Consider the following 12,505-nt stretch of genomic DNA (forward strand, 5'->3'; position numbering starts at 1 on the left):
TCCCTCCGCGCCGCGTAGCGGTCGGAGCAGGGGCCCGGCGGGGGCGGGGGCTAGGTCAGGAGGCGGCTCCCGCTTCCCCGGAGGGAGGAGGAAGCCAAGAGGAGAAGGGTCCCCGCCGCTGAGCCGCCCACCGCCGGGAAGGAAAGGCTGACGTTCAGGCCACAAGGTCGGGAGTTGCCGTAGCGCGGGCCCGGCCCGTCCCGTCCCGGGGGACCCCAGACCCTTCCGCTCACGGCGGGGGAAAGGGTCTTGGCGTGGGACCCGGCGAGGCCGCGGGAGCCGCCGGCCGGGACACTGCGGGAGGTGGCCCGAGCGCGGCGCGTGACGCAGGCGCGGGGCGGGGCGGGGCGAGAGTGGCCGGCGTCGCCGAGGTCGCAGGTCCAGGCCGACCCCGAGCTCAGGTCCCGTCGAGCGCCCCGCCCCGCGCCCAGGTCTCCGCCCCACCGGGGGATCGCTAAGGGGGCGCCAGGTCGGCGGGCGGGGGTGTGGGTATCTGGCGCTAGGCGTCGCCGGGACCTTAACCGAGCCCGCGGACACTGTCCCGGGCGGCCCGGGAAGCCGGCAGCCGCCGGGGTGGGGGCTGGAGGGTGGGGGGGAAGCCGTGGAGGGCCGCTTCCGGGCGGGGCCCTGGGCGGGGCGGGGCCGATCGCCGGGCTCTGGTCACCGCTGGCGGAGTCCCCGTGCCGCGGGGCCCGGAGCATCCTAGGCATCCGCGGCCACGCCGGCCTCACCTCGCGAGCAGCGCCTCGGCCGGGGGACCGTCTGGGAACTCTGGGCACCGTCACGCTAGGCCTGGGACCCGGGCCTAACTTTCCCAAACCTCAGCTTCCGCTTTCGGAATTGGTCTTACTAAGAGTGCCTTAAGGGGTTGTTGGGAGGGTCTCTGGTGGCGAGGAGAGAACAGGGCTCTGGGCGTGGCACATGGGAAGTCCAGTCGGGGCGTGGTGGTTTCTTGTGGACTCTTGTGGACGTTTCCAGCCCAGAGTGCCCAGGATGGCCTTCACCCCCCACCCCCCGCCCCCGGAACACCCCTCTGCAGTCAGGCTTAGAGGATGGGGTTGAGTGATAACATGCGACCAGAGCAAAGACCAGACTTTGAACAACAGAGGGAGGAGCTTTTTGTATCTAAGACACCTCTAACTTGGAGCCCAGGGACTTTTATTTGGCCTAGACAGGGCGTTTAGAAGTTATCAACATTTAAAAATTTCAGAGTTCCCTTGTGGTTCAGTGGGTTAAGCATCCTGCTATGGCTCGGGGTCATTGCTGTGGTGTGGGTTCATCCTGGCCTAGGAACTTCAGCATGCTGTAGGTTGAGCAAAAAAAAAAAAAAAGAAGAAGAAGAAAAGAAAGAAAGAAAAGGGAAAAAATGATTTTATGTTATTAAAAAATGTTTACAATTCTTCCCAGAAAATGAGAAGACCTGGCCACATGGAGTATTTTTCCATCATAGGATTTTGCACAAGATGCAAGTACCTCATTTATCTGTTTATTTTTTCCTCTGGTAAAATGCTCCTTCCTAGGCCAGAGTGGTGCTCACCCTCATTTTTTATAGGATGAAAGCTTTGAGAACTGTGTGTAAAATTAATCAAGGGAAACTTGCTAAAATAGAGGCAAAGAAACAAGACGGAGGAGCACTTGACAGTCAATACAATCTCTGTAGCAAGAGACCTTCTTGGCATCTCTGGCAGGAAGTGACACTACTACTGCCAGCAGGAAGGTAAAAAAAGACTTTCTCCTTGCCTGGCAACAGCTCAGCCAATGAAAAGCCACTATACTTCCAAATCCCTATGTCTTCCAATGGACTTTTTTTTTTTTTTTTGGTCTTTTTAGGGCCCCACCCACGGCATATGGAGGCTCTCAGCCTAGGGGTTCGATCAGAGCTACAGCTGCCGGCCTACACCACAGCCACAGCCACGCCAGGTCCAAGCCACATCTGCGACCTATACCACAGCTCACAGCAAAGCCAGATCATTAACCCACTGAGCAAAGCCAGGGATCAAACCTGCAACCTCATGGTTCCTAGGGTTTGTTTCTGCTGTGCCATGACAGGAACTCCGACTTTCTGTTTATAATGGCCTCCCCATCTTGCACTTCTCTATAAAAGAGTTCCCTCTCCGTAACAGGACTTGTAAGTGGTTCGCCATAGTTGCATATCCTGCATTACAATTCTTTGCTGTTCCCAAATAAACCTGTTTTGCTAGTAAAATAACTGGCTGTTTTATTGTTTTAGGTTAGCATTACATGAAGGTTTCAACCTGGATCCAGAGAAGACTCCCCAACAACTCCAAGGCTGGTGAGCAAACAGGTGCTGGTACCTACAGAGAAAGCCCACAGAGCTCACTGCTTTCTTGCCAACTTTGGAGTTTGAGGGTAAGTTTTTCTCCTGGATCTGAGCTCCGCTCTCTTTGCGTTTTGAAGCTCTCCAGGTTTTATTTGGAATGTATTTAAAGACTTCATCCTTTTTTGTTAAGGCCTTGTTTTGTCAGTGAGTATTTGGCCCTTTAGCCACACTCTTGAAATCAGGCTATTCCTTCTGGAACTGTGCTGTTCAGCTTTTGGCCTGACTCCTTTGGGATCAGGCTGTTCCTACTGGAGCTGTTTTGGTATTTGGCCTGCTGGCTGTGTAAAAATTATTCTTTTCGGAGTTCCCTGGTGGTCTAGTGGGTTAAGGATCTGGTGTTGTCACTGCAGTGGCATGGGTTCAATCCTTAGCCTGGGAACTTCCACATGCCACAGGCATGGCCAAAACATAGTTATTATTATTCTTTCCCTCTAGGGAGAAACCCCTGAAAGGTGGGATCCCAGTTGTCTAAATGTTTTGAGGAGCCCCCCTCTCTTCAGGGACTCTGGGCAATTTTTTGTGTAAAAACTGAAATCTCTCCTCGCATGCATTTCTAACTAAATGGACCAACTGAAACAAAAGTATTTTAGAACCTCAGTGGCAATATGGGGAGATTTTCAACTCCTCAAACTTACCTTTCTTAAAAGTGTGTTAGATACCCATAAATCCGAAGTTATCAAATCTGAACCAGACATCTATTTGATTGCTATTTTAAGGCTTCCAAAACTTATAAGGAGGCATTCCCTTCATGGCGCAGTGGAAACAAATCTGACTAGGAACCATGAGGTTTCAGGTTCAATCCCTGGCCTCGCTCAGTGGGTTAAGAATCCAGCATTGCTGTGAGCTGTGCCGTGAGCTGTGGTGTAGGTCACAGACGAGACTCAGATCTGAAATTGCTGTGGCTGTGGTGTAGGCTAGCGGCTACGGCTCCAATTAGACCCCTAGCCTGGGAACCTCCATATGCCCCGGATGTGGCCCTAAAAAAAGGACAAAAGACAAAAAAAAAAACAAAAAAAACTTATAAGGAGTCTAAAATTGCCTCTTTGCAAAATACAACTTTTAAATTTACTGAGGCAGACATAATATTCAAGAAAGACACAATGGCTTCCTAGAGGTCATTTTGCCCACGCCCTTTTCTGTCCCTGGATGCTGAAGCCCATCCCAAGGGCCACCTTCCTTTCCCTCTGCACCTCCCCATTCTGATTCTTTCCATGAACTTTCCTTTTCTCCTAAAGCTCCACTGACTCTTCCTGCTCCCTCCTCTGAATCTTTCAGAATCTGCCTCCTTAAAATTCAGTCTTCCCGGAGTTCCTGTCGTGGCGCAGTGGTTAACGAATCCCACTAGGAACGATGAGGTTGCAGGTTCGATAAATCCCTGGCCTCGCTCAGTGGGCTAAGGATCCGGCGTTGCCATGAGCTGTGGTGTAGGTCGCAGACAAGGCTCGGATCTGGCATGGCTGTGGCTCTGGCGCAGGCTGGGAACAGCAGCTCTGATTCGACATCTAGCCTGGGAACCTCCATGTGCCTCGGGCATGACCTTAAAAAAAGTCAAAAGACAAAAAAAAAAAAATCAGTTAAATCTTCTGAGGATTGAAATAACCCCCAAATTCCTTATGTTCCCTGAACTAAGGCCAAATTTCGAGCCATAGCAAAAGCCTTCCGTAAGGTGCCGGAGGACCCGCATAGGTTTGCTGAAGACTTGAATGTAGTGGTTCAAACCTCCCCATCTGGTTTCTCAGGTTTCTACCAGTTCATCCACTGCTTGCTGGTGAGGGTCAGGCAAACACTGAATGAAACTAGCCCGATGGCAACATTCTGGAGGAGCTTTAGAGGAGCAAACCCTAATTCTTGGCAGGAGGCTAGAATGCTCTCTGGAAACTTCCACCAAGCAATTACAGTAGCCTTTGCTAAGTCTGTTGACTGGAGCAAAATTCAGCCTTGCCCACAAAAATCTGGTGAACCTCTTCATGGCTTATCAACCTCAGGTCAATTTTTAAAGAAAACTACTCTTTCTTCAGGTGATGAGTCCATCCTGGGTAGCTGTTACCTCCTCGTTTTTAATGGGCTGAATGGAGATCTTTTTCTTTTAGTTAAAAGAACTAGCATGGGATGGGAAACTATGTCCACTCTAGATTCATTTAGCAAATCAGCTCACTTGCTCCCTAGAGGAGCCGCCAAAGAGAGACCACTACTTTTTTCTTTTTTTTTTTTTGTCTTTTTGCCTTTTCTTGAGCCGCTCCCGTGGCATATGGAGGTACCCAGGCTAGGGGTCGAATCGGAGCTGTAGCTGCCGGCCTACACCACAGCCACAGCAATGCAGGATCCGAGCTGTATGTGCGACCTACACCACAGCTCATGGCAACACGAGATCCTTAACCTATTGAGCGAGGCCAGGGATCAAACCTATGTCCTCATAGATGCTAGTCAGATTCATTTCCGCTGTGCTATAACGGGAACTCCGGCCGCTAAAATTCTTTATCTTCAACTCCAGCAAGTGAAGCTCCCTAAATACAACCAAAAACATTCTAGTCTCTGCTATTGCAAAGAGGGAGGGCGGTGGGAAAAAGGATTGTAGCCAATCATTGCGAGCATTTGAGGACCTTTTCTGCCTTTCCAGTGTCCTCTTAATTCCCAGTGCAGAGCTTCCAAGGAACTACAGGGGCTCTTCCCAATCCTCCAAGGTAATCAGCTCAAAGAAACTCCTCTCCAAATTGGGAAGGAGTCTCTCTCTGTCCTGATTGACAGCAGAGCTGCGCCCTCCGCGCTCCAGGCTCGGCGTCACCGCCGGAAGGTGGCCCCAGCCTCAGAGAACGAACACAGCTCAGATAGTGGGGCTGTCCGCAAACCTCGGCAAGTTCCTTCTCTAAAACTCTTCCCTTTTGTTTAGGCCCTTTGAGAGATAGATACTGTAGTCAGATTCTTTTGTTTTTATTTTCGTTTGTGTTTTGTCTTTTTAGGGCCACACCTGCAGCACATGGAGGCTCCCAGGCTAGGGGTTGAATCAGAGCCGCCAGCCTACACCACAGCCACAGCAACGCCACATCCGAGCCACATCTAGGACCTACACCACAGCTCACGGCAACACCAGATCCTTGACCCGCTGAGCGAGGCCAGGGATCGAACCCACAACCTCATGATTCCAAGTCGGATTTGTTTCCGCTGCACCATGATGGGAACTCCTGTAGTCAGATTCTTAACCCGCTGCACCACGGCAGGAAATCCCTACCATTCTCTTTAGGACCCAAATCTCCGGTTGATACTGGCAAAATCCATGGGGCACTTCCCACCAAGATTCAAATAGATCACTCCAGGAGTTCCCGTTGTGGCGCAGAAACTAATCCGACTAGGAACCACGAGCTTGCGGGTTCTATCCCTGGCCTTGCTCAGCGGGTTAAGGATCTGGCGTGGCTGTGGCTGTGGCATAGGCTGGCAGCAACAGCTCCGATTAGACCCTTAGCCTGGAAACTTCCATATGCCGTGGGTGGGGCCCTAAAAAGACAAAAAGACAAAAAGAAAAAAAATTGATCGCTCCAGACTCTCTTGAGAATGAATCAGTACCTTCTAAAGAAAGAAGCCCCTCAAGGTATCAAGCCCTTAATAGAAGTTTTCAAGGCTTAGAGCCTCATCATCCCTTGCACAAGTCCCAGTAATACCCAGTTTTACCCATGAAAAAACCCAAGGGCTGAGGATAGAGGTTTGTCCAGGACCTCCAAGGAATAAACCGCACTGTTATCCCTGGACACCCCACGCGTGACTGCCGCCTCGTCCCACTGGAGGCAGATTGTTCACTGTGACTAATGCGCAGCTTGTAGTCTTCAGTATCCCGGTTGACAGGCTGGCCAACATCTTGCTTCACCTGCGATGGATAATAATATACCTGCACAGCAGGGCCCTAGGGTCCCACAGGAAGTCCCTGCTTTTCACGCATCTTGAAAGCTGGTTTGGAGGATGTAAAGATTTCTACAGATTCTACTTGATGACAGGATACAGATGACTTGCTTCTATGCTCTCCTTCTCAAGCCTCCTCACAGAAAGACAGCATCCACCTGCTGAAATTTTTGGCCTTAAAGGGATACAAGTCCTCAAGGAAAAATTGTAGTTTGCTCAAACACGGTTCGACTTTTTTTTTTTTTTGGTCTTTTTATCTTTTTAGGGCTGCACCCGTGGCATATGGAGGTTCCCATGCTAGGGGTCGAATCGGAGCTGTAGCTGCTGGCCTACACCTACACAGCAACACTGGATCCTTAACCCACTGATCGAGGCCAGGGATGGAACCCGCAACCTCATGGTTCCTAGTCAGATTTGTTTCCGCCCGCACCGCAATGGGAACTCCAGGTTGACATTTAGAGAGTACCTGACCTCAGAGCCAGATCAGCTTCATGATATCCCGAACTGCCCCAAACCTAAAACTAAGCTCCAGGTACGAGGTTTTTCTCAGACTGTCTGGCTCCTGTTGAAACTGGATTCCAAATTTCTCTCAATCCTTACATGCTTTATTAAAACCAGCAAACTGGAATTCCCATTGTGGCACAGCAGTAACACACCTGACTAGTATCCACAAGGACATGGGTTCGATCCCTGGCCCCACACAGTGGGTTAAGGATCTGGCGTTGCTGCAAGCTGCGGTGTAGGTCACAGATGCAGCTCACATCTGGCACTGCTGTGGCTGTGGCATAGGCCAGCAGCTCCGATTCAGTCCCTAGCCTGGGATCTTCCATATGCCATGGGTGCAGCTCTAAAAAAAAGACAAAAAGTAAAATAAAATAATAAAATTAAAATAAAGTAAAATAAAATAAAAACCAACAAAACTGACCCCGTTAATTGGGGAGCTCAAGATGATACAGTTTTTGAAGACTTAAAGAAAAGCTTAATGAGACTCCCCCCTCTTGGACATCCCAATAACCAACTTTCCTATCCCCTCTTTGTATCTGAGAAGGAAGGGAATGCCCTGGGAGGACTCGCCCCAAAACATGGGGACACCACTGGCCCAGATGTACTGCAGCCACAAGCTGGACCCTGTGGCACAGGGATAGTCCCTTTGCCTCAGAGCCATTCCTGCCACTGCCCTTCTGGTTAAAACCTCCAAAGAGGTAATCACGGAATCCCCTTTCACCATCTTTGTACCCCATGCGGTGGAAGCCCCCCCTAAATTCTCATCCACTCCACACTGTGTTGCTTCACCCCTTATGGAATCCTTTGGCTAAGCGCTCCTCACATAACCCTTTCCCGTGTGCTAAGCTCAGCCCCGCCACTCTTCCCCCGCTTCACTCACCAAAGCCCTCGCGGCTGCCTGACGCTGACAGGTCACCTTTTGACTCCATGTCATAATTTGCAGAAGATCCTTCTAACCAATGTAGATTTTTTCATGGTTTACTGATGGTTCTTATTTAAAGGGAGAAAGTGGTTTATTTTGTGCTGGGTATGCTACTGTAATTCCTTTTGATATCATTGAAGCAACACCTTTGCCTATGGCTGAATCACCCAACAGGCTGAGTTATACGCTTTCACTGGAGCTTGTACTTTAGCCAAAGGCAAAAGCACAAATATTTGTACTAGGAGTCGAATTGGAGCTGCAGCTGCCAGCCTATGCCACAGCATTGCAGGATCCGAACTTTGTCTGAGACCTATGCCACAGCCCACGGCAACCCTGGATCCTTAACCCACTGAGTGAGGCCAAGGATCAGACACACAGCCTCACAGATACTGGTCAAGTTCATTACCACTGAGCCACAACGGGAACTCCTGGGAGTCAGTATGCCTTTGGAACAGCCCATGACTTTGGGATAACATGGAAACAATAAGATTTCCTTACCACTAATAAGGAGATTAAAAATGGCTCTTAGGAGTTCCCGTCATGGCGCAGTGGTTAACGAATCTGATTAGGAGCCATGAGGTTGCGGGTTCGATCCCTGGCCTTTCTCAGTGGGTTAAGGATCCGGCGTTGCCGTGAGCTGTGGTGTAGATCGAAGACGCGGCTCAGATCCCACATTTCTGTGGCTGTGGTGTTAGGCTGGCAGCTACAGCTCCGATTAGACCCCTAGCCTGGGAACCTCCATATGCCGCAGGAGCGGCCCAAGAAATGGCAAAAAGAAAAAAAAATGGCTCTTATATCCAAAATTCTATTAGATGCTACATTCTTGCCAGCCACGTTGACTATTATTAAGATTCTGGGTGGAGTTCCCACTGTGGTGACATGGGTTAAGGATCTGGTGTTGTCTCTGTAGTGGCTCGGGTCACTGCTGAGGTGCAGGTTTGATCGCCAGCCCAGTGCAGTGGGTTAAAGTTCCAGCATTGCTGCAGCTGTGGTGTAGGTTGTGGCTGTGGCTTGGATTCAGTCCCTGGCCCAGGAATTTCCATATGCTACAGGTATGGCCAAAAAAAAAAAAAAACAAAAAAGGAATCCTGGCCATTCCAAGCTTGAGTCCCTATAGGCTAAAGGAAACCGCCTCATTCACATGTCCACCAGAAACACCATTCCGTTCTCAGAGGAACCAACAGCCAAACCTCTGTCATGATCCAAAGGGATACTCCAAAAAAAAAAAAAAAAGAGTTCCTGTCATGGCGCAGCAGAAACGGATCCAACTAGGAACCTTGAGGTTGTGGGTCCAATCCCTGGCCTCGCTCATGGGGTAAGGATCTGGCATTGCTGTGGCTCTGGCGTAGGCCAAGCAGTTTCAGCTCCAATTGGACCCCTAGCCTGGGAATCTGCACATGCCACTAGTGCAGCCCTAAAAAAAAAAAAAAAAAAAGGATACTCCCTAATATAACAATCTAAAAAAATTGACTATAAATGCCCAGTGCCCCCAGAAAGGAAAAACAATGTTGGAGATCGAGTAATTGTTGGTTCTGTAGAAAGAATTCTTGTTTGAACCAAATAACAAACTGCTTCCACTAGAAATTCTGATTCCCACTGCTTACGACTGCATGCATTGAAGTCTTGGTTCACTGACAAAACGATAGCATTCACGAATCGGTGTTGGTGGGGAGATAGTAATAAAGCCGCAAAGAGTACGCGCCTTCTTGTCCCACCTGTCCAAAATACAATCCAAAGAAACCTGTTTGCACTGTTCCCAGACGTTTTGAATAACCTAATGGGCCTTTCAGTATGGTCGATGGAGTTCCTACAGTGCCCCCATCTCATGAATATACGTATCTTTTATACATGGTCTGTATGTTTCTCACTGGACTGAATGAAGCCTTCCCTGGCAGACAGGCTGCTGCTGCTTCTGTGGCTACAATTTTGTTAGAAAAGATTATCACCCCTACCTAGGGAACCCCCTTTGAACCTTCACAGTGATCAAGGAACCCATTTTACTGGTCAGATGCTTGAATAAGTTTGTGCTCTTTAGTCAGTTTTACAGTATTTTCACTGTGCCTATCATCCTCATCCTCAGAGTTAGTTGAACATACTGATGGCACTATTAAGCCTCAGTGGGCAGGAGTTCTCATTGTGGCTCAGTGGTGACAAACCCAGCTAGTATCCATGAGGACACAGGTTCAATCCCTGGCTCTGCTCAGTGAGTTAAGGATCCAGCATTGCCGTGAGCTGTAGTGTAGGTCGCAGACTTGGCTTGGATCTGGCATGGCTGTGGCTGTGGCATAGGCTGGCAGCTGCGACTCCGATTTGACCCCTAGCCTGGGGACTTCCATATGCCACAGGTGTGACCCTAAAAGGAAAAAAAAACAAAAACAAAAACAAAAAAACCTCATTGAGTAAAGTTCGTAAAGATCCTCCCCCCAAAAAAGCAAAAAAAGCATTGCCATTGGTCCTTCTAAATCTCATATCCACCCTGTCTACCCCTTTTAGAACTCAAACTCTCACCCTTTGAGACAGTCACAGGCTACCCAATGTTCTTGGCCTCATCTACTTTTGATCCACAGCTGATAAAAGAGATATATTTCAATATTATAAAGACTTAATTGCATCCATTAGATATAACAATGCTCTGGTAGAGCAATCTTTTTTCACAGTGTGCTCTTGGGATACAAAGACCTTAAGCATCAGGGCTTTCAACCTGGTGATTTCATCTATTAGAAAAGGAACCTCCAGAAGGACTCTCTTCAGCCTCCCTGGAAAGGCTCCATCAAGTATTGCTAACCTACTCTTGTGCCACTAAACTCCAGAGAACAGACTCCTGGATTCATGGGACGTATGTAAAAAAAGCACTAGAGCCTGACTTGACCTGCATACCATCTGGTGACCTGAAGGTAAAGATTTCCTAGAATTGAAGCAGATGACATCTGATGAGCACTTTCCCAGGGTGTCTAGACAAGGCCTGTTAGAAGGTTTAGAATTCACAGAAGTGTCTCTCTTTCATCTAGACTATAAAACTGACTCTAGATTCTTATCCAAATTCAGTCTCAGATTTTGCAACCTACGGTCTGTATTATTGATAAAACATCTGATACCAAACAGTTCCTTTTGAGATAACAATACTGTTTAATTACTTCATATTTATTCCTGCACTGTCATTTCAACATTCTTGTTTAATTCCTTCAGTTTTGAGTATGCCTTTGCTGTATTCACTATTCTAAGATACAGACTTTAGATGGGAAATTCCTGAGAACTCTCCCTCCTACCCCTCCTTGTTACTCAAATGTGATTGAAAACCTGTGTACACCCAGGAAAGGTCCTTCCTGGCATCAAGGGACAAAAGGCCACTGAATGCTGGTTGAAACAAGCAAAACAAAACAAAATGAAAGAAAAAAATCTGACTCTTAATCAGCAGTGCTTTTGGAGAAAGATCTTGATTAAAAGGGGGAAATGTGAAAATGAATAAAGGAAAACCTCACTAAAATGGAGTCAGGAAGCCAGAAGGGGGAGTACCGTCAATATAGATTCCTAACAAGAAGAATCAATACAGATCTCTGGCAAGAAGTAACACTACTACTGCCAACAAGAGGAAGAAAGATTTTCTCCTAACAGCCCCTCTGCCCTTCTCTTCTATAAAAGAGTTCCCTCTCTTTGTTTAATGTGACTTACAATTGGTTCACCAGTTGCACGTCCCAAATTGCAATTCTTTGCTGCTCCCAAATAAATGTGTTTTGCTGGTAAAAATCTGGCTGTTTTATTGCCTTAGGTTAACAGCTGCTTTTGTGGCCACGTCTCAATAGAAAATGAGACGTCTCTCTAGTGTCCCTACACGTGGGAGGAGAATATTCCCTTTCCCACCAATAAGCAGACAAAGACCATCTGCTAAAAAAAAAAGAAAGAAAGAAAGAGAGAGAGAAAGGAAGAGAAAGAAAGAAAGAAAAAGAGAGAGAAAGAAAGCCCATCTTCATCTTGAGTGACAGTGGCTATAGGCCCATCCCAACCACCTGAAGAAATCCCCTTGGAGAACTGGATAACCAGAATCCCCCTAGGCAAGATTTGGGCCAAGGTGGTAGCTCTGTAATTTCCCCCAAACCCTGTGCAGTTCAGATGTAGAGAGAGGAAGGTGTTCTTGTAGGCAGGTAACTCTACAACTACTGAAGAGTGGTTTTATTCTAAGGCTGGAAATCTGGGTGCTGGTGTCATGGAACACTTCCTAGCCAGCCCTGTGCTAAGTGCTCTACTTGGACTAACGCAGCCATCCTAACCCTTCTCAGGTCGGGACAGCTGCCAACTCCTTTGCGGGAGGAGTGCAGTGGATTCAAACTCAAGCAATCTTGCTTCTTCACCCTCCACCTGCTTTTTGATTTCTGGGCCTTTCAGAGTGGCCTGAGGCCCAACCCAGAACTGTTGCAGGGAGCTTCTCATCAAGATGTATTATCACTTCCTGTTTCTAGGCTAAAGTGAGCAGTTTGGGGAGGGCAAGTTTGTTTCTCAGCACTAGCCCATCACTTTAGTTGTAAACTGGTATGTGGATATAATAAAGGTTTTGTTTTCTAACGGTGAATTCACACCATTAAAATAACATCACCAAAAGCTTTTGCAGAGCTTCCAGACAACAGCATGGCCTTGGCAAAATCACAGTTCACTAGGCCCACCAACTTAAAGTTAAGCAATTAATTTTTTTCACTATTACTATTATTATTATTATTTGTCTTTAAGGCCACACCGGTGGCATGTGGAGGTTCCTAGGCTAGGGGCTGAATTGGAGCTACAGCTGCTGGCCTACATCACAGCCACAACAATGAGGGATCTGAGCTGAGTCTGCAACCTACATCACAGCTCAAGGCAAT

The 12,505-nt window shown here is 48.2% G+C and overlaps 1 protein-coding gene across 12 annotated transcripts in view; it reads left to right on the forward strand.

The window, feature by feature from the left end:
* The window catches only part of FBXO6 (F-box protein 6), an 18,676-nt gene continuing 6,171 nt past the window's right edge, over positions 1–12,505 (forward strand). Inside the window, exons 1-3 of one of the 12 annotated variants that reach the window (XM_047791799.1) lie at positions 1–166; positions 2,231–2,370; positions 10,466–10,549. In XM_047791799.1, the coding sequence (XP_047647755.1) occupies positions 2,242–2,370; positions 10,466–10,549 (213 nt within the window). In that variant the 5' untranslated portion in view covers positions 1–166; positions 2,231–2,241. Of the gene's footprint in view, positions 167–325; positions 470–1,371; positions 1,466–1,505; positions 1,718–2,031; positions 2,129–2,230; positions 2,371–10,376; positions 10,550–12,505 lie in introns of those variants that run through there. The other 11 variants (XM_047791798.1, XM_047791801.1, XM_047791800.1 and 8 more) reach the window with 11 other exon arrangements.

This window comes from Phacochoerus africanus, chromosome 8 (genome assembly GCF_016906955.1).
Source record: "Phacochoerus africanus isolate WHEZ1 chromosome 8, ROS_Pafr_v1, whole genome shotgun sequence".
Lineage (NCBI taxonomy): Eukaryota > Metazoa > Chordata > Mammalia > Artiodactyla > Suidae > Phacochoerus > Phacochoerus africanus.